Source organism: Sorex araneus, chromosome 1, assembly GCF_027595985.1.
Source record: "Sorex araneus isolate mSorAra2 chromosome 1, mSorAra2.pri, whole genome shotgun sequence".
Lineage (NCBI taxonomy): Eukaryota > Metazoa > Chordata > Mammalia > Eulipotyphla > Soricidae > Sorex > Sorex araneus.
The window spans coordinates 369885-390239 of record NC_073302.1 but is presented as its reverse complement, the minus strand read 5'-3'; the positions used below and the strand labels follow the sequence as shown (position 1 = coordinate 390239).

Here is a 20355-nt window from a genome sequence, read left to right as displayed (position 1 = left end):
CCGAGGAGGGTGCCGGGTGAGCCCGAGTCTCCCAGCAGACAGGCCTTCTCCCCCATGTAGAAGACCCCGGGCTGGGCCCGCCGCCTCCCCACGCCCACGCCAGCTCTGCTCCTGGCCCTGCAGACTGGGGCGTGACAGACACAGGTGTCAGGGCCCCTGGGCAGGGAGAGGCCTCCAGGAGGCCGGCCGGCACCCCACCCAGGACACAGCAGGTATGGCCGCAAGGGCAGTGAGCGAGGACACGGTCAGTGGCAGAGGGGTTCGATTTAATGGTCACTTGAAGGGGGTCGTACGTGGCCAGAGCCCAGCACATGCCACAGCTCGGCCTTGCCCAGGGCACAGCCAGACACCCTCAGACCCAGGCTCTGGAAGGGGGGCCTGCCCCCGAGCCCCAGCTATGTACAGGAGCGGCCTGGGCAAGGCCGGGTGCCCGCCATCCACCAGCGGCCAGCTCCAGGTCTGGGTGCAGGGTCTAGGCCCCCACTGCACGGGGCGGGGGGGCGGTTCTCACCAGGGCCCAGCCCTGGCCAGCCCCCACCCCCAGGCTGTGCTGAGCAGCAGCGGGGGGTGCCCAGGACAGGGAGCAGGCGAGACCCACGCGACCGGCCCACACGCTGCGCGAGCTTGGGTAAGGAGGACGCAGACTCGGGCGCGTCTTGGCCCGGGGGAGCTGTCCTGGTGCTGGTGATCAGACGGGACGGGAGGGCCTGGACACGCGGGAGAGGGGTCCACACGGTCACTGGTCACAGGGAGCCGCAGGGGAGGACGTGGCGCTGGTTCCCGAGGGACCTGAGCGCGGGGTGGGGTGCGGGACCCCTCACAGGACGTCCTCCAGGTCCAGCAGCTTGGAGTGCTGCCGGCTCTTCCACAGGCGGTACAGCCGGAAGTCGAAGTAGGTCTCGATCATCTGCTTCCCTGGGGGGCAGAGGGCTCAGAGGCGGCCTGTCCCCACCCCCACCCCAACGCAGGCCACTCACCTTGGGCTGACAGCTCGAGAGGGGACTCAAAGGTGACCCGGTAAGGGGTCATGAGGGTCCTGAGGTTGTGGAACAGCTGGAAGGTGGGTGGGGAAAAGAGTGAGTCCTGGGCAGCAGCAGGGGGCAGTGAGGGGGCAGGAGTGTACAAAAAAGCAGCTGCAAGGGGCCAGAAACAGCATGGCCGGGGGTGTGGGGCGCCGGCCCTGCAAGAGGCCGACCTGGGCTTGGCCACCCCTGCGGTGATCCTGAAGTGCAGGGCCAGGAGCACCCCCAGAACGTCGCTGGTGTGCTCCCCCAGCCCCCAGGAAGTCACAGAAGAGGCAAAGATGAACGGGTGGTCCCGAGGCTCTGGCCGTACCTTCTCTCCGTTGGGGTTCCCCAGAATGTAGCAGCCCATGATGTGGATGACGTTCGGCTCAGGGTTCACTTTGCTCATCAGGCGGCTCAAACGCTTCCAGAAGCTGGGGGGCAGGTCACTCGTGGGGAGCTGCCCGAGCCTCGCGCTCCCCAGCCGCCCCCCCGCCCGGCACACCCCCTCACTGGATCATGTCCTCTTCCTTCTCCACCTTGGCAAAGGTCGCCACCTTGTTCTTGAGGAGGTACAGGTGCCCAGGGCCGCCCTGCAAGGCACGGGGTTTGGAGGCAGCGCCCAGCCGTGCCCCAGCGGCTCGGCCGCAGGGCGCCCAGCTCACCTGGCAGAAGATGAGCATCTTCCAGATCTTGGCCCCCTTGTGGTAGACGTTCAGCTTCTTCTCTATCTCCTCTGCAGAGGGAGGGGTCTGAGTGCCGCCCGCACCCAGGCCCCCTGGCCAGACCCTCGGGCCCCGCGGCACATACCCAGGATGTCCTCAAAGGTGGCGTGCTCGTGGTCCTGGGGCAGACACAGCCATCCACATCTCAGCCCTGCGCCCCGTGCAGCCCCCCGCCCCAAGGGAGGGTGGCCAGCACTCACGTAGAGGATGGGGATGATGGACGGGTCATCCCTGCGGATGATGGTGGGGATGTACTCGGCCTTGGGCACCTTGGACGAGATGAGCTAGGACGAGGTGCAGGAGAGGTCAGACGCAGGCGAGCCTGACCTCAGGCCCCCCTCCCCAGGCTGTGGCAGGGCCTCACCATGACCTTCGGGGGCAGGAAGCCCTCAGAGTCGCAGACAACGGCCTCCAGGCCTTTCTCGGTCTCCCAGTCCAGGTCCTCCAAGGCCTCGCCCAGGGTGCAGTGTGAGCCCTGCAGATCGCTGCCTGTGGGGCGGGGCGGTCACAGGGCTGGGCACAGGAGCCAGGCGCCCGAGGCTTCCAGGCCAGCGAGAGATGCAGTAGGCGGTGCTGGGGCCACCAGCAGCCCCTGCCATCAGCCCCGAAACTGCCCGGAGCAAGGCGGCCGAGCTATGGCTCTCGCAAGAAGCCGGCGGTAAAGCCTCCTTCCCCTCAAGGCCTCCCGAGACCCTGTCACAGCGGCTGGCTGGCCGGTGCCCTCAGCCCGGAGCGCAGAAGCCCAGTAGCCCTGGCAGGCCTGCCAAGCGGGGCAGGATGTGGGGAGGCCCTGGGAGCTCTGGGGGAGACGGGCAGGAGACACCTACTGTCTCGGGAGTCGTGGGAAGTGTCGGCTTTCATGGGGGTGGGGTCGCTCCAGGACCGGCTGAAGCTCCGCTCCCGCCGCTCAGCAAAGGCTGCAGAGAGCAAATCTCGCATTAGCGAGCGGAGACCGAGCTGGCGTGGGCGGGGCCCAGGCTGGGTCCGGGCCTGGAGTGGGCGGGGCCTGTGACGGAGAGGGGCGGGGCCCGCAGCGGGCGGGAGGGGAGAAGGCAGGGGCCGGGTGGGGTCTGGCGCTGGCCGGGAGCAGGGGCGGGCCGAGCTGGAGGCAGGACGGCGCGGACAGCCACTGGGAACGGACCGCAGGGCTTGGGACACCAAGCCCGGGGCGCTGGGCGGCGCCGGTGGGCGGAGCCAGATGCAGGGCGGGGCAGAGGCGGGGCCAGCGTCAGCAGCAGGCCAAGCTGGCTAAGAGCAGCGCCCGGTGCCTACCCGGCCCCAGGTCTTACTCTGGGCCTTCACCCGCCGGCTGCCCACCATGCGTAGGTGTTTGCGGAAGTTCCTGCGGGAGGAAGCGCGGGGCTGGTGAGGCAGTGACCGGGCCTCACGGGCCCTGCCTCCCTTGCTCCCTCCCCTCATCCCGCACTCTCCTGGAGACTGCTGGGGCAAAGACACAGCTCCCTGGGCCCAAACACACGCCGACCCACCGGCCTGCCTTCCCCAGGGGTGCAGGGCAGCTGGCTCTGCAGGCACAGTCCCCGCTATGTCCCTGGCCATACTGCCAAGGCCCCTGTCCCAGATAGGCAGCCAAGTGTCCTGGACACGTCTGCGTAGGGCTTGAGGGCACAGGCATTGCTTCGACCCCTCAGCTCAACTTCAAGGACCAGAGGGACACGGATGGGCCAGTGGCTGCAGCTCCACAGCACAGGTCTGGGAGTTCGGCAGTGTCCTGCGGCCCCTGAGGCCCTCCTCCTTGCCGCGTCCCCAGAGCAGGGCCAGGCCAGTGGTCGCCACCCACATCGGGTCTGGCGAGGCTGGGTGGGCCCAGGCCAGACCAGCACAGACAAGAGACAGACCCCGGTGGCGAGTGGCTGGCAGGCCCTACCTCTGGATTACCGACGCGGAATCATTCTCCCGTTTCCGGCGCTTCCTCTCCGCGTAGCCCCTGAACACCCTGGGAAACCACCACGAGTCAGCACTGCCCTTGGCATGGGCAGGAGGGACTCAGGTGGGGACAGCCAAACCAGGGCACCAGGTCAGGCAGAGGGTCTGGCCAGCCCTGCACTAGCCTGGTGCCCTGGGACACAGCTTCTGCAGAGTTGGGACCCAGGGCCTGGACTGCCCAGGCCTGTGTGTGTGCGGGGATCTCCCAGGACCACGGCAGCACCCCTAGGCTGGAAGCCCCACGTGGTACTTACGAGATGCTGTGGCGTGGCGCGAAGGGGCAGCGTGAGAGAGAAGACACAGTGAGCCACGGCACTTGGGCCCGCCACCCGTGAGCTCTGCTACTGGCATGCCTAATGGGGTCCTCGTGGCACCCTGACCCCCAGCAGGGTGTGGCCGCAGTGCCAGCCTGCCCTGACAGTGGCACTGAAGTCCCAGGAGCCCACACCACAAGGCTGGCCTTGGGATTAAGCCAGCAGAGCGTGGGGGTCTCCCTGGGGTAGCATGTGGACGCGGGGGGATCTGCAGCAGAGGAGGGCCCCGGGGCCGAGAGGATATAAGGCAGGCAGCAGTGGGGGCATGCGAGGAGGGCTGGGCAAGGCGGCGAGTGCCAGCCCAGAGGAGCAGCAGGCCAGCTGGGCAGCTGCCGGCACTGTGAGGAACAGGGACACTGACAGGAGGCCGGGCCTGTGCGGGAGCAGCTGCCCAGCTGGGCCTGAGGGCAGACAGTGCTGGCACGAGCTCCTAGCAGCAGAAAAAGCACCGGCCTCCCCCGTGGACACAGCAGCCCATGACTCACGCTTGCATAGTTGTGGTTGCTGTCTGGAAAGTGAAGAGGTTTTCCTTGGGGAACCAGGTGCGGATTGGGGTGTCATCTGGAAGAAGAAAGGCTTATGACGGAGGTGGGAGCTAGGCCCCGAGGCCTGCTACCCCCCCAGAAGCGGCCGGCGGTCGGTGGAGGAGGGCCCAGCTGCTCTGAGCAGACAGCCTGAGCACACGGCTTCGTGACTCGGCGCAGAGAGCCTCTGGTGCTCCGCGAGGAGCTCTGAGCACAGCCGGTGTGGGGGAGGAGCTGGGCAGAGTCCACCCAGGGGCCACCAGCAGCCCAGCCAGGGGGTGGAGGTGAGGGTGCCCTCTTCCCTCGCCCTCGACCGCCCTGTCTGGCCCCACGGAGAGAACAGGGAGCACTGCCCTTGGAGCCTCTCCCAGACCCAGTGGCCCTGGAGGAGCAGCTGAGTTCCCGGAGAGGGGCCCCACACGATGAGCCCGGGAACCAGAGCCTTCCAGGCCCCTCCTCCTGACCGCAGGGCCTGGCAGAGCCCTGCCATGGGCTGCGGGAAGGTGCAGGTGGGGTCTGGGACGCGGCGGGGGGGCTCAGGGCCTCGGCGGGCCCACATACCAGCCGGAGTCGGGGCAGCCTCACCCGACACACGGTCCACGCTGTGCATCCTCTCCAGCTTCTTGCGGCGGCTGGTGGCCTCGGGTGGAGGCTGCTGGTCCAGGGCGAAGGCCCGAGGGGAAGGGCTAGGGGCCAGCTGGGCACAGCCAGGGCACTCTCTGGAGGCCTGGCGGCTCCCTGCCCAGCTCTGGCAGGACCCGCTGACGTCCTCGTGGCTGCTGCCAGGGCTGGCCCGCAGGGGCTGGCTGTGGTGGTGCGCGTTCGGCCGCTCCCGAGGCTGGCGCCCCTTCACCACTGCCAGCTCCATGGCCTCGGCCTCTGGGCCGGGCAGCAGGGCCGGCTCCCCGGAGATGGTGTACACGCGCGGCTGGGGGCCCTCGCCCGCCGGCCGCCTGCACACGGCCTCCTGCGGGGGGCTGCCGTCGGAGCGGCCGCTGGAGACGGTGGAGAGGCGGCGCTTGTTCTGGGGAGGCGGCGGCATCTCGGGGGACCCGTCGTGGCCGGAATAGGCGTCAGCCAGCAGGTGGTCTGGGGAGAGGCCGCAGGTGCTCAGTCCCGCGCCCCCGGCCTGCGCCCTTGGGAAGGCGCACCCCAGCCGGCCCCGCGGGTGGGGGCAGGGGGCAGGAGGGAGCGCGCGGCCCGCGCCAGCTCCCCCTCCCCCCCGCCAGCTGGCCCCCACGACGCCGGTGCCAGCCCCGGGTGCCAGGAGGCCCGTTGCCATGCCGACGGCCCGCGGTGGGCGCCATGGCGACGGGCTCGGCGCGCCCTACCTGCTCCGTTCCGGTGCTCAGGGTGACTCTGGGCCAGGTACTCGCCGAACGCTCGGGCCGCGCTGCGGGGACACGGGCGCCTCAGTGTCCCCGCGGGGCTGCGGGGCCCGCCGCCCGCGCCGCACTCACCGCACTTTGGCCGCCACCGAGGACATGGCCTCGCTCCTCAGCGCCCTCCTCCGGGAGGCGGCGACGCCCATGGTCGCGGCGGCCGCGCATCCCCCGGACCTCAGAGCGCGCCCCGCGCCCGCCGCCTCCGCCGGTGTAGCCGCGCCGCGCCGGGGCCGGGGCCGGGGCTGGAGCTGGCGTCGGGGCCGGAGCCGGGGCCGGGGCTCGGGTCGGGGCCGGAGCAGGGGCTCGAGCCGGAGCCCGGGACCCGCATGGCCGCGCCGGGCCTCCGCGTCCCGCCGCACCGGACAGCTGCCCGGCCCGGGGCTGGCTGCAGGCTCCGCCCCTCACGTCACGGCGGGGCGGGACACGCGGGAGCCCCGCCCCACACGGCAGGATGAGAGGGAGCCCCGCCCCGTTGCGTCACGGCGGGGCGGGACTACGGGAGCCCCGCCCTCGATGCGCCAGGATAAGCGTGAGCCCAGCCCCCGATGCGCCAGGATGAGCGGGAGTCCCGCCCCCGATGCGTCACGGCAGGGCGGGACTTGCGGGAGCCCCGCCCCCGATGCACCAGGATGAGCGGGAGCCCCGCCCCAGTGCATCACGGCGGGGCCGGACGCGCGAGAGCCCCGCCCACGGCCAAGGCGGCTGTCCAGAGACCACTGCGGGGAAACTGAGGCCGGGGCTTCGCGCCTCCTCCCAGCTCGGTGACTGTGGGACGGGAAGGTGGGTCCCCTTTGCCGGGCAGGCCTCTGGCCCCAGCTGGTGTCTCTGCCCAGTGATCAAGCCCGCACAATCGTTTCCACCTTTATTGACACACCCAGAGCAGCACCAGGAAGGCACCCGCCCCTGCTGTGCGTGCTGGGACCGCGTGGGGCCCCCACTCGGAGCTGCCGATGCGAGAGGCCCAAGTCCCCCAGCACAGCTCACAGGGCCGTGGGAGGGGTGATTTCTCACGGAGAGGCTGCTTCAGGGCATGTCTGACGGGGGCCACCTGTCTTGGTCAGCCTGTGCCGCAGTGTGGGCTCCTCCTCCTGGCAACACACGGGGTGTCTCAGGGAGGGCGCCCTGGGAGAATCTGGGGGGAGGGAGCCAGTGGGCCAGGGGTCGGGTGGAGTTGGGGCGCACCGAGTCGGAGGCTGTGACAGTGGGCGTGCTCTGGAAGTCGGCATACGTGTCCCCATCCGGGATGCCCCCAGGCAGCTCCTCTTCATACTCTGTCTGGTAGTCAGACTCATCTGCGGCGGGGGACTCGGCTCAGGGCTGGCGGGCACAGGGCACCCAGCAGCAAGGGCCTTGGGGGGACCACTCACCATCCACTGTGGCCACTGGGGCAGGCTCGATGCGGGACACGATTTCGGCCAGGTCCGTGAAGGAGGCACTCGGGCAGGTGAGGACCTGTGGGACGGAGGACAGATCCCGCTGCGGGGTGCCCGAGCCGGCTGCAGCCCCAGAGCCCACCCTCTGGGCCACCCCAGAGGCACGAACGTCGCTAGCCTTCGTCTTGCTCAGGCCCTGGCGGTCCTGCAGCATCTTGTCCAGCACGCCGCTGCGCCCCCAGATGTCAAACACTGTGCGCCCGTGCTGGTAGCCCACTTCCTGTGCTCGTGGGGACAGTGTAGGTGAGGGCCACGCAGCGGGCAGAAGGCGGGAGAGGCGGGCGGGCGGGGCGGGGCTGCACGCACACAGATCTCGTCGAACTTGCTGAAGTCCAGGGTGCCGTAGCTGTCGATGGGTGGCCGCAGGTACTCGCAGTACTCGCTGCTCTTCACCATCTCCAGCTGCCGCACACAGCAGACGTAGGCCAGGCGTGTCTGGATCTCAGCCATGTTCAGCACCTGCGTGCCCTCACAGTCAGGGCCCCGCCGGCCTGGTGTATCCAGGGTAGAATGGAGCCCCGAGCTGCCTCCTCTGTCCTGAGCTGGTCTCAGGCGACCCTCACCCCTCGTCCTCGGCCACCCGCAGCAGGGGCTTTGGGGAAGTGCCGCCCAGCTGTGCCCACCTTGACTTTTGAGGCCAGTGGATTCCAGCGCTTCCAGAGCAGCCACCACCCAGACAAGGCGTCGCCGTAGTTGGTGAGGTCTGTTTCATCCCGGCTGCCCACGTCGATGGCGATCACCACCTTGGCCCCCATTGACCTGGCCACATCCGCTGGGGGAGGCTGCCCGGTCAGCACCCGGACTCAGCAAAGGGGGGGCCAGACAGAGCTGCCTGCGAGGAGCACAGCCCGACAGCTGTCCCGGCCCACCCCAGCCCAGCGCCCGGGAGAGGGAGTGCCGCCGTCACGGGTACCTGGGAGGTTGTTGATGTAGCCCCCGTCCATCAGCAAGTGCCCATCCTTGGGGTCACACAGCGGGGGCATGTAGCCAGACAGGGACATGCTGGCTCGCACATACCGCCACAGGGAGCCTGGAGGACAGCGCTAGTCCAGGGTCTGAGCCCGTCCTCAAGGCCACTCTGCTGCCCCCAGTGGGTCTTCTGAGGCCCAGCTCCCTCTCACCTCCCTACTGCCACTCTTACCCAGACTCCCGCCCAGCGCGTGGGCCCCTTGAGTCCTCCCAGGGCCAGGCCCCACTGCTGAGTGCTGGGGGCGGGACCAGGCCACACACACTCATGTCCTGCTCCAGTTCACGCCCACCCCGAGCCCCGTCGCAGGGGCCTGCAAGTACCGTCAGTGTGGACACGCATGGCGGAGGCCGTGATGTCTGTGGTGATGGTGAAGTAGGGGATCCACAGGTCCTGTGGGGGAACGGGAGGGGTCTCCTCTCAGCCCAGGTGGCCCAGGACAGGCGGGGGGGCGTGCCGGGCCCCTGGGCCAGGCGCTGCTAGGCACCTCAATCTGCCGGTCCTTGAAGACGCTGCAAACGCTGCTGTTGAAGCCCGCGCCAGAGAACATGGACGTGATGGGGTAGGTCAGGTCCAGGACAGCCTTCACCATTGAGGTCATGTCCTGCAGAGGCACAAGGACGCCTGCCAGGCCCGGGTGCAGGCTCGCCCTCCTGCGGGCAGCTGTCCAGTCCTTACTGCTCAGGCCCTGTATGAGGTCTGCCCTCAAGTCACGAGCAAGTCCTTGCCGGAGTGGCTCAAGAGACCCAGGGAGATGGTGGCCACCCACTGCTCAGGCTGAAGGGACGAGCCTGTGCTCGGGAACAGAGGCAGCACCCCCGGGCCCCTCCATGGGCTCTGCACTTCCCTGGGGGCAGCCGAGAGGTGAGCCAGGAACACAGGACAGCCAGCATGCAGGAGGGCAGAGAGCTGGGCGGCCCTGGGGGCCTGTGTCCTGCCGGTGAGGGTCCGTCCCAGGCTCTCAGGGGACTCATACCTCTCGCCACACCCCTGCTGCCATACGGAGCCTGGGGCCGACCTGCCCTGCGCCTGCAGGTGGCTGTTCCCACACAGCCTCCCGGCGGGGTCTGGCTACCCGGGGCCACTAGCCGCATCTGTTCCAGATGCACGGGCTTGGGGGTGCTGGCGACCACCCTCCCGGGCCCCCCGGTGAAGGCGGCAGTGGGGACCTGTCCTTCTCAGCACACTCACCCCAATCTCGCCCACTGCCTCGTGGACCAGAGTAGTGTCGTCCACTGTGGACAAACAGCTCCTGTGTCCTCCAAGACCCCACCTTGTGCTGTTGGCCTGTTGGCCGAGACCCCAGCCCATAGCAGCTCCACGGGAGGCCTGAGGCGGGGCTCCTGGGCATTAGACGGCCCCCGAGCTGCTGTGCTGTGCCAGCACCTCAGTTATGGCCAGCCAGTGCCACATGCTCTTGTGGCCAGTCGGCGGGGCTCCTCCAGGCTGCAGAGGTGCCCAGAAGGTAGGGCAGGCTTTGAGCCTGGGCACCACGTGGGCTCCCTCAAGCACCACCAGGTGTGCCTAGAAACTAGCGTCCATCTTCGCTGTCCCCCTTCCTCTACGAGTGCGCATCTGGCCTTACCTCTGCCCACTGCTTGGCCCGGATGCGGATCCGGCTGTAGCTCCGCTCCTCGGAGTACAGGGCACCCATGAAGGCCCCGATGGATGTGCCTCCAACCATGTCCACGGGGATGCCACACTCTGTCAGCGCCCGGATGATGCCCACCTGAGCGCAGCCCCTGTGCCAACACAGAGCAGCAGTGGGAGTTAGCACAGCCCTGGCACCCTTCACACCCACTCCTAGTGGCAGGAAATGACTTGGGCGCCAGCTCGGTGCGACAGGACACCATCCAAAGCTTGTTGGAGTGTAAGGTCCGGAGGGTGTGCCCAGGCAGGTGGGCACGGGGGAGGCTGGGACCCTCAGAAAGGTCTGGGCCCTGATTCCTGCAGTTCCACACGTGGCCTCATCCCCAGCCGAGGCCTGTGCTCCCCTCACCATGCACAAGCCACAGGGAAACCCACACACCGGCCACTGGGACCAAACGCTGAACAGGCCCAGCCTGCAGCCAGCCCACATGTGGGCACAGGTGGGAGGCAGCCTGGGCACCCACAGCGGACCCCAAAGACTCAGGGCCACACCTCAGACACCCAGACATGCCCCCCACAGACCTACGGATACCCCCAGACCCAGACCTGTCCCCCACATCAGGGACACCCCCCCAGGCCCAGACATGCCCCCCACTGACAGGGAAGCCCCCCACAGACCCAAGGACAGTGTCCACTGAGCCAGCACCCAGAGGTGGGGCCTGAGCATGCGTCTCTCGCAGCTGGGACGGACGTGCAGGGTGGGCGAGTTCCGGAAGTAAACAGTGCCAGAGACTCACTGTCCTGAGTGCAGGGTGAGCACTGTGGCAGTGTCAGCGCAGCGAGCAGACCCGGGCTCAAGCTTTCAAGGCGGGAGGCGGGAGGAGGGCTCAGCGCCGGGGCCGGGCCGTCTGACACCTGCCACACTGGGGCAGCTGGAGGGCAAGACCAAGGCACCGAGGCCAGCATGGCCTGTGCTGGTGCTTGGGAGGCACAGAGTGGCCAGTGCGGGAGGGGACACACTTGTTTCGCAGCCCACTGACCCCAGGTCCAATCCCTGGTAAGGCACAGGGCCAGGAGAAGCCCCTGAGGACTGTCAGGTGTGGCCCCAGCCTCCCCCACCCAGTGGGAGCCACAAACAGGACCAGGGGGATGGCTGGAGGGGAGTGCAGGACCAGCAGTAGCCCAGCGCTGCCTGGTCACTGGAGCACTGCAGAGGGGACGCCCTGAGCACCTGGTGCAGCCCCAAGCCCCAAAGAAACACAAGGTTTTGTTTGGCTTTGGGCCTCACGTGCGGGGCCCAGGGCTCACTCCTGGCGGGATTCAGGAGACCGTAAGAGTTGTCAGAGATGGAGCCCAGGTCGGCCGTGTGGCGAGGCACGCACCTGTACCCCCGCACCCCCGCTCTGGGCCCTTCACTTGTACTTATGCTCCGGGGCAAGAGAACTGAAAGGGAAGTGTGAAAGGCAGTTTACAACGCTGTAAACGTCGCTAACGGGTATGTAAGAAGCCAGACTGCAGCCCAGGTCCCAGCTGAGGGGAGGGGCGGGAGCTGGGCGGGTGGGAGCAGCGGGGCCGGGGCTCCCTGGTTCTGAGCTCTGTGTGTCCAAGGCATCTGTCTGACAAAGGCACTGCCAGACAAGGTGACAAGCAGGAAGAGTCGAGGCGCAGCCCAGCTTCAGCCAGAAGCTGCCCCAAAGCTACAGGAGGCTGTGGCTGGGCTGCCCGGGACAGACACAGCTCCGCAGACACCCTGGGGTTACTCTCTGACAGAGACGCCCCAAGAAAAAGGGGACAGGAGGTCATCCCCGAGATGACCAAGTGGGGACAATGAGCTCAGACAGGTCTGGGGCAGGGGTGAACCCACCCACAAGGGGGCCTCTGCGATGGGCTGGCCCTGTGGACCCAGGAGGCCGAGCAGCCTACCGGTCCCTACTGAAGACAGCAGGGAAGGGCCTGCAGCATGGATACTGCTTGGAAGGCTTTGGAGAAAGTGGAACTTCACAGCCCTCTGAATGTTGGGGCCAGAGGACAGGCAGCGGGCAAGGCACTGGCCTTACACGTGGCCGACCCGGTTAGATCACAGGCACGCCATACGGTCCCCGAGCGCCTCCAGGAGTGATTCCTCAGCAGAGTCAGGAGTTGGCCCTGAGCACCACGGTGTGGCCCCAAAACCAAAATCAAAATATCTAAATCCAGGGCCCAACAGCAGAGGAAGGACACTCAGGGAGCCCACGTCCAGGCCCTCAGCAAGGCGGAGGGCACACAGCACATGGGCACCGGTAACCCCTTGGGGACACAGCACATGGATGCCAGGGACTCACTGGGGACATGGATGTCAGTGAGAGCAGGAAGCTTCAGCAGAAACCGCCGAATGTCCAGAAAAGGAGGAGACAGGGGGGTGGGCAGATGCCTAGAGGCCTGGCGGGGGCACGTGCCCCTGGGGCCTGGAGCAGCCTGGAACAGCCTGCCCTGGGACCTGGGGGGAAGGAGGGTCCCTGCTCTTTCGGGACAGAAGGAAAAGGCTCTCCAACCAGCACCCAGAGGAAACCAGTGGCTACGGGGGCTGGAGTGATAGGGAGGGTGCTGGCCTTGCACGTGGCCAGCCTCGGCATCCCATAGGGTCCCCTAAACCCACCAGGAGTGATCTGAGTGCAGAGCCAGGAGTAAGCACTGAGTAGCGCTGGGTGTGGCCCCCAAACCAAAACCAAAACTCGCGTCCAGAAGACTGAGCGTCCTGACCTGCCTCCCTCCCTCCCTCCAGGGCACTCTGCAGGGCCCTGGGCAGCACAGCTGGCACAAGTCCAAGGCCAGTCCTTCTGTGTGCTGTGCAGGGCCTGGCCTGCCACTGCCCGCTCCAGAGGGCAAGAACAGCAGGATGGAGCTGGCCAGGCATGGTCAGGCCCCCGGCCCAGGAAGGGGAAAGGGTCTCGCTGCTCAGGGAAAGGTGCCCCCAAGAATGCCCCCACACCTGGCAAAGGTCAGGACAGCACCATGAAGCACAGGAAGTGGGAGGGCTGCCCGCAGGGGCCTGCCCAGAGAAGAGGGTCACGCAGATACACAGACGGGGACACGGATGGCTACATGGTGGGCACTCACCTGGCTCCCCCGCCCCCGAGCACCAGGGCGATGGCATTGCCTGTCAGCACCCGGGCCAGGCGTGAGAAGTCCGAGTGGCGGTCCGGGGGTCTCTGGCAGACCCGCTCATACATCTCCACCTGGCGAGGGGCCACAGAGCAGGAGGGTGAGGCCTGCCTGAGCCAAGCCCTGCGGTCCCCACAGTGCCGGCCCGGAGTACTCTCAGAGGCCACATTCGTGGGCGACCACGAGACTATGAGGCCCTGCGGGGACGTGGCAGCCCTGAGGGACAGTTCTGGCTCAGACCTGGGAGGGGCGAGGCCCACTGGAGGTGGGGGGTGGGCAGGACAGCAACGATCCGTGTGCAGCCCTGACCACTCCTGCCGAGCCCCTCAGAACTCGGACCCCCCGAGGGGCAGCTCTGCAGGAGTCTGAGCTGACCGGGATGCTCAGGCCCTCGGAGCCCTGCGCAGGTCAAAGGTGGGCCCGGGCCCCGGGGGAAGGCTCACCAGCTTGGGCAGGGCCCTTCGGGAGAAGACACGCCGGGGACAGCGCAGGTGCAGGTGGCCGGAGCACCAGCTGCGCATGTTGAGCCACTCCACGGTGCGGGACGGCGAGGGCCCCTCCTCCCGGTGCAGCAGCAGCAGCTGCTTCTGGGCCCGCACGGCCGAGCTCTCCAGCATCCGCTCCAGCTGGGGGGCAGCTGAGGGTCAGGGCGTGGCCGGCCGGGCCTGTCCCCCAGCACAGTGCACAGAGGCGGGCAGGGCTCTGGGCACGGGCCCCGGCACCCACCTCGCCCACCGTGGGCTCCTGCTCCCCAAGGCCCACGATGAGGATGCAGTCGGCCTGACGGATGCAGCGCTGCGTCCAGGGCGTGAGGCCGCTGTCCGCCTGATACAGCACGATGCGGTAGACGTCCTCCTGCTGGCCCAGCCAGCTGGACAGCCGGTACTCGTGGATGCTGCGGATGGTACACCCTCACCCTCTGGGCGGACACGCAGACTCAGCTCCCTGCCTGGCACTCCGCCCCTCGGAGACCCCGCGGGAGAAGGACCACAGGGGTCCCGGCAGTGCCCAGAGACTGAGCATGGTGCACGGCCAAGCAGGCCCTCGGTGAGGCTGCCGGGGCACCGGGCGGGGAGTTGCAATGGGCACAAACACAGAGGGCTGACACGGAAGAGCACATGGCACAGAGACATGGAGGGCAGACAGGGACAGGCGGGGGACAGGCGGGGGACAGGCAGGGGGACAGACGTGGGGTTAGACATGAGGGTCACAGACGCGGGGGCTGCCTCTCTGGGCTGCATTTGTAGCCACCAGGAAGGAGATGAAGCTGGACCTGTCCATCGCGGCCGAGGCCACATACCTGTCCAGAGCGGCAGAGCCGAAACGCTGCTTGATGTTCTCGCTGGTCAGCAGCAGGGTGGGCCCTGGAAGAGGCTGGACTGTGGCCGTGGCTACCAGCAAGGCGCCCCCAGGAGCAGGGGAGGCAACCGCAGGGCCCTCAGTCCAGAACGGCACAAGGAGCTGACCCTGCAGGACCAGTGCACCGCAGGCCGCCTGGGCCACTGCAGGGCTGCAGGGGCCGTTGCTGACGGGGGCCCCGCCGGAACGACAGAGCAGACTCGCCCTCACTGGCTGAGGGGACTGACGACAGCCAGGTGCACGGGGCTGGCCTCTCAGCAATCAGCCCCCGCCCCACTCCCCGAGGGACCACCGCACACGGGCACCCGCCTTGCAACCACAAATGGAAGGCAGGGAGGAGAGGAGAGGAGGGTGCCCCCGAGGCTGCTCTGGGCGAGGCGCCCCCACCCCCAACACCCTGAGGGGGCCGAGCTCAGCGTGTTCGAGCGGCAACCTGGCTGTGGGAGCGTGGGCCAGAGCAGCACCCGGCGAGAGTGGGGACGGGAGAGGAGCCATCTGTGCCAGCAGGCAACGCGCCTCCGTGCGTGGAGAGCCCCGAGAGTTCACCCCAGCAGAGAGAACTGAGCACTGGGACGACGGGGCGGTCCCCAAACGTGAGAGGAAGCCAAGGACTGTGGGCAGGACAGAGGGAGGGCCCGAGAGGCCGGCACCTTTAGAGGCAGGGTGGGGCGTGGTGGGACGAAGGCCACCAAAGCTGCCCACACGAGGGCAAAGCAACAGGACGTCCACAGGCAAAGTGGCCCCAAAAAGGCTGCTGGCCATCGGGAGGGGCTGCGGGCGAGGGGCACTTGGCAGCGGCTCTGCAGACCCCCGACGCCTGGCACCCCCTTGAGCAGGCGGGGGGGGGGGGCTGCACCCAGAAACGGAGTCTCCTGATGCAGCAGCCAGAGGCCCCTGCACCCTGCACCCCCTGGCACGTCCCCGCACGGCCCACAGCACAGCTCCTGCTGCTCCGGCACCCAGGGCACTGGACTAGTGCCACACCCCAAACGTCTCCAGAACAAAATGTCTCTCATTTTACTGTTTCACTCTGGTCATATCCAGAGATCCTCAGGGCTTCTTCCTGGCCCTGGACTCAGGGATCACTCCCGACAGGGTCCAGGGGACCGTCTGGGGTGCCAGGGGTCAAACCCGGGTCGGCTACAAGCAAGGCAAGTGCCCTCCCCGCTGGGACAAACTCCAGAGCAGTAAGGCCAGCACGGGAAACAAAAGTCTCCTGGCCGCGAGCCTCAGCTCGGACTTCACGAGCGGGCACAGCTGTGGACGGCTCTCCCGCCCGCAGGCTGAGTTCCTGGCACGGCAGCTTACCGATGGCGCTGAGGGCGTGCTGCAGCTCCAGGGCGAAGGCCGTGAGGGGCACGTCCTCGGACACAGGCATCACGGCCACTGTGGACAGGTTGCTGGCTGGGTTCCCCGAGTCCCACTTGTTGCTTGTGGCGTGGAGCCCAAACTGGTGACCTGCCGGGAGAGACACAGGCTGGCCTCAGCTTGGGTGCTGCGAGGACAGCCTGTCCCCCTACTCAGCCCATGCCACCAAGGCCTGCCCAGGACACTAAAGGGAGGACAACAGATCTAGGGAGGAGACAAGTGGCAGAGACGCTGTGTGGCCGCCCTGTGGGCTGGGTCACAGCCCGGGAGGTCAGCCGGACCCCAGGCGGCCGCCGCAGGTGGGTTAGCTCCTGCTACGGTCACAGCTCCCATTCACCGACTCAGCCCGCAGCAGCAGGACCGACGGACGCAGATGCAGTCCCCCAGAAACAGCCCCAATTTGGCAGGACAGACACACAGATGCACATACACAGACACAGACGCAGACACACAGACACAGACGCAGACAGACACAGACACAGACACAGACAGACACAGACAGACACAGACACAGACAGACAGACACAGACCCTGACGCAGACACAGACCCTGACGCAGACACAGACAGACACAGACACAGACACACAGACAGACACAGACACAGACAGACACAGACAGAGACAGACAGACACAGACGCAGATACAGACACAGATGCAGACACACAGACAGACGCAGACCCTGACGCAGACACAGACACAGACAGACAGAGACACAGACACAGACACAGACGCAGATACAAACACAGACAGACACAGACAGACAGACACAGACGCAGACACTGACGCAGACAGAAGCAGACAACAGACACTGACGCAGACAGAGACACAGACAGACACAGACACAGACAGACAGACAGAGACACAGACAGACACAGACGCAGACAGAAGCAGACAGACACAGACACCGACAGACACAGACAGACACAGATGCAGACACACAGACAGACGCAGACACTGACGCAGACACAGACACAGACAGACAGACACAGACCCTGACGCAGACACAGCCCCACAGAGGACAAACCGCCCTGGTGTCGGCGAAGTGGGGAATGAATCAGGGCGAGCGAGCGGCAGCTGCCCCTCCCCCAGCCCTCTCCAAGGGGCCCTGGCAGGCTGCCAGCTGCCCCTTGCACGGGGCCTGCCTCTGGCTGTGGCAGGTGAGTGTGTGTAGGCCCCCGACGCACCTGTGCCAGGACCCTGCTGCAGGCTTCCCAGGATCTTCTCACCCAACAGGTGGATGAGGCGAGTCACCACCTGTGCAGAGAAGAGCAAAGACCCCAAACTGCACCCTCAGTGTTTAGGGTTTTGGTTTCATTTTGCAGTCCCATGCAACGGTGCTCAGGGGCGAGGCCTGGTGGCTGGGCCACAGGCAGGGTGAGCACCCAACCTGCTGACAAAGTCTCTGGCCCGGCAAACCTCACCTCTAACCAAACAGGGGAGACGTCCCTCTGCTCCCACTTCCCGCTGTCCCCAGCACCAGCCCTGAGGGCAGTCCAGCTGCCGGCCGCCCCCTGCACTAGCACAGGGCAGTGAGAAGGGCTCAGCTTGGCCCCACAGGGGTCCTGGAACAAGGGTGCAGTTGTGGGTCCGAGACTGCTATTCCGGACCAGAGACCCAGTCAAGGGGGAATGTCACAAGCTGTGCCTGTCGGAGCTCCCATTGCAGACTGAGTGAGCAGGGTGCTTCCTACTTGCCGTGGCCAACCAGAGCACAAGCTGCTGAGAAGCTATGCCCGCTTGGGTCTGAGTCCACCACACAGAACCTTCTGGAAGCTCACACAGTACCCTGGGTCTCAGAGCTCACAGAGGACGCCCCCTACGGGCTGCCCCTTAGTCTGCACTGCAATCCCTCACTGAGTGTGGGCTGCACGCCTCACGCAAAGGAAGGGGCAGGGGTGTCCTCTGCAGCCATGGCCAGGGGCCCCACCCAACCAGCACGCCTAGACCTTCAGCCACGCGAGGCTGTAGCCAAAGCCCTGAGGAGACGCAGCAAAGCTGATCGAGTCTGAGGGTGTGAAGCAAACTTTTTTTTTTTTTCTTTTTGGGTCACACCTGGCGATGCTCAGGGGTCACTCCTGGCTCTGCACTCAGGAATCACCCCTGGCGGTGCTCAGGGGACCATATGGGATGCTGGGAATCAACCCGGGTCGGCCGCGTGCAAGGCAAATGCCCTACCCGCTGTGTTACCGCTCCAGCCCCATGTGAGGCAAACCTTCGTGTGAGCCAAGTGTCCACACAGAAATGAGAACATCAATGGGCAAAAAGAGAAGCTGTAAAGGAGATGGTGCTGAGAGCCTGATTCCCCATCGCACCGTGAACTGGGGTCGATGGGAGATAGGGTGGCCATCGCCAGCACCTCGCAGGGTGACCCCTGAGCACAGAGCCAGGAGGAAGCTGTAAGAACTCCAGGTGTCACCTCCAAATAAAACCCATATGTGGGGGGGCTGTAGGATAACACTGGTTTGTCCTTTCTCCCTTGCCACAGGGAACTTAGGGTTACTGGGTTACACCCATCACAGTGTTCCCGAGGCATTCCCACTGCTCTTCTCTGTGCTCTGCTTCCCCTACAATCACCATCACCCTGAAGCAGTACCTGTGATTTTTAAAGTCAAATTCTTCAGAGATCTCTGGATTTGTATTTGTAAGAGAAATATTGTTTTTCTCTTTTCCTTATGTCTTTTGCATAGTTTACTTTAGAGCAATTCTTGTATAGACAGAGGAAGACAGTTAATGCCATGCTTTTATAACTTGGGAGTTAACTGACTCCAAACAGTATTTACTCCTGGGCATCTGTCATATTTACTTGACTTAAGCCTCAGTTGTCCTTAGTTCCTAGCACCCAAACGTAGGGTCCCAAGGAAGGGACTGGATGAACCCAGGGCAAGCTGTAAGCTATCCTGGCATCAAAATGGGACAGGCCAAGTGACATAAAACTTTTAATAAGTTAAAGAGCATGGTCGTGGTCGAATCCTGTAATGACCCAATGAGAAGTGACTGGACAAGGACCCTGCTACGGTTAGGAAGGACTAATCTGGTCAGAGAACTGTAGTGTGGGATCATCACGTGAGATGCCCCAGGAGAGCCACCCTATAAGATTAATATGTCTCTTACAAAATGGCTAGAAAGATTATTAAGAATAAATCTCCTGAGATGATGGTTTATAGACTAAGGAAAGGAGAAGTATGTCCTTAGATGAAATTCCACCCTTGAGCGGATCTCCTAGCCGAGATCTCTGTCTTAGAAGAGCTTCCCTGGAAGGAAGGGAAAGGTTCTGCAAGCTGACTGTGCTATCTGACCTAGGTGTAGTTACTACCCTCAACCCTTGGAGGTTGGTCTTAGACTAGGCTTCGAGACTGAGTGTGGGGAGACGAGCGGGGGGACGTAGGAGACGGGAATGAGGGGCAGCGCGAGACTGCAATGGGGCTCGTGAGACTGGAACAGGCACACGGGGAATAAACAGCAGACAGAGATTGGAATAAACGGCAACTGATCACCAACCAGCCTGGCCCGTTTTCTCCTTCTTACATCCATCCAGGGTGGGAAAACAGCCTAACCACGTGGGGATGGAGCGCAGTACCACAGGGGGCTGGAGAGAGCATGGGGGGAGGGTCCCTGGCTGACACACAGCCGACTCAGGTCAGATCTGGGGCCTGCCCCTCCAGCCCGGAGCGCACAGCTCGGACTACTATGATCTGAGCATTGCTGGGACAACAGTCAAGAAGAATCACACTTGGGGTGGGCAGTGCCACACACGCACGTGTGGGGCCTTCTGAGCCCACTCCACCACCCTGTTCCGAGGGGCAGCTCGCACTCAAGCCCTCGGGCGTGTACCCTGCACCCAGAAGCCGCATCCCCACAGCCAGAAGCGTCACCCAGGAGAAGGAGCAGGCCAGCTCTGAACCGAGAGGTTGCCAGGGACGGGCACAGCCTGGCAGGATGGCCGGTGCCCGAGAGGGTTGGCAGCAACATGGCTGCTGGGTCCCTCCCTGAAACCCAGAAACCCACGGCCTGTGCCAGCTATGGCAGCACCAGGCACCACACGTGCCAGGTATGGCAGCGTCACAGACAGAGTGGGGTGGCAGTGCCACCTGCTACAGTGGCAGGCACCATCGTGGCAGGTGACACAAAGCCAAGGTCAGCCCCGTCCCCAGCCACAGCAGATCTAAGGTGCTCAGGAGACCATGAGGGAGAGGCCAGGCCATCCACTCGGTCCAGGGCTCGTGCCCACTGCTCCTGGGCAGCAGTGTGCGGAGGGACCACCCAGGCTGGGCCCACGCACAACACGGAGTGCTCGGGCCAAGGGCCCTGCCCACAGGGGTGCTCCGGGAGGGCGGGGGGCCCAGCGCCGACTCCAGCCCCTGCGCTGGGCGCTGGGCGGACATGCTCACTGCTGATGCCTAAAGGGGCAGCTGGTGCCTGGCCCCCACCGGGCCTGGGCAAAGCCTCACCTGAGGGTACCTGCGCTTGATGGACGTCAGTGCTCCCGCGGGCAGCTTGGCCAGCTCCGAGTCCCGCACTGCGTGCACGGTGGTGGCTCGGGCCTGCTGGGTGAGCGTCTCCACCTGTGCGAGAGGAGCTGGCGTCCCCCAGGGCCGCCACCCC

At 65.7% G+C, this 20355-nt stretch overlaps 2 protein-coding genes across 10 annotated transcripts in view; both read right to left on the bottom strand.

Annotated features, from left to right (window-relative positions):
* Positions 1 to 249: 249 nt before the first annotated feature.
* On the bottom strand, positions 250 to 6305 carry NSMF (NMDA receptor synaptonuclear signaling and neuronal migration factor). 4 transcript variants are annotated; one of them, XM_055123688.1, is made up of 15 exons: positions 5972 to 6301; positions 5843 to 5904; positions 5073 to 5600; positions 4473 to 4548; positions 3615 to 3683; positions 3019 to 3071; positions 2557 to 2646; positions 2094 to 2218; positions 1930 to 2013; positions 1815 to 1848; positions 1670 to 1740; positions 1518 to 1597; positions 1336 to 1438; positions 978 to 1053; positions 250 to 915 (listed from the first exon to the last, which is right to left on the bottom strand). In XM_055123688.1, exons 1-15 carry the CDS (start codon positions 6040 to 6042, stop codon positions 818 to 820), a joined length of 1620 nt encoding a protein of 539 aa, XP_054979663.1. In that variant the 5' UTR covers positions 6043 to 6301; the 3' UTR covers positions 250 to 817. The 4 variants fall into 4 exon arrangements, with proteins under 4 accessions (XP_054979663.1, XP_004613292.1, XP_054979670.1 ...); XM_004613235.2 differs by having other exon boundaries at positions 5097 to 5600; positions 5972 to 6300; XM_055123695.1 differs by lacking the exon at positions 2557 to 2646 and having other exon boundaries at positions 5972 to 6305.
* Positions 6306 to 6745: 440 nt separating this feature from the next.
* The window catches only part of PNPLA7 (patatin like phospholipase domain containing 7), a 28196-nt gene continuing 14586 nt past the window's right edge, over positions 6746 to 20355 (bottom strand). For 3 of the 6 annotated variants that reach the window (XM_055123670.1, XM_055123658.1, XM_055123663.1), the window contains 17 exons: positions 20202 to 20315; positions 16939 to 17008; positions 15695 to 15844; positions 14328 to 14391; positions 13754 to 13922; positions 13471 to 13653; positions 12983 to 13101; positions 9882 to 10038; positions 8784 to 8900; positions 8620 to 8689; positions 8243 to 8359; positions 7953 to 8101; positions 7636 to 7788; positions 7439 to 7549; positions 7264 to 7348; positions 7079 to 7188; positions 6746 to 6984 (listed from right to left, as the gene is read on the bottom strand). In XM_055123670.1, the coding sequence (XP_054979645.1) occupies positions 6904 to 6984; positions 7079 to 7188; positions 7264 to 7348; positions 7439 to 7549; positions 7636 to 7788; positions 7953 to 8101; positions 8243 to 8359; positions 8620 to 8689; positions 8784 to 8900; positions 9882 to 10038; positions 12983 to 13101; positions 13471 to 13653; positions 13754 to 13922; positions 14328 to 14391; positions 15695 to 15844; positions 16939 to 17008; positions 20202 to 20315 (2019 nt within the window). In that variant the 3' untranslated portion in view covers positions 6746 to 6903. Of the gene's footprint in view, positions 6985 to 7078; positions 7189 to 7263; positions 7349 to 7438; positions 7550 to 7635; positions 7821 to 7952; positions 8112 to 8242; positions 8360 to 8619; positions 8690 to 8783; positions 8901 to 9881; positions 10039 to 12982; positions 13102 to 13470; positions 13654 to 13753; positions 13923 to 14327; positions 14392 to 15694; positions 15845 to 16938; positions 17009 to 20201; positions 20316 to 20355 lie in introns of those variants that run through there. The other 3 variants (XM_055123676.1, XR_008627914.1, XR_008627916.1) reach the window with 3 other exon arrangements.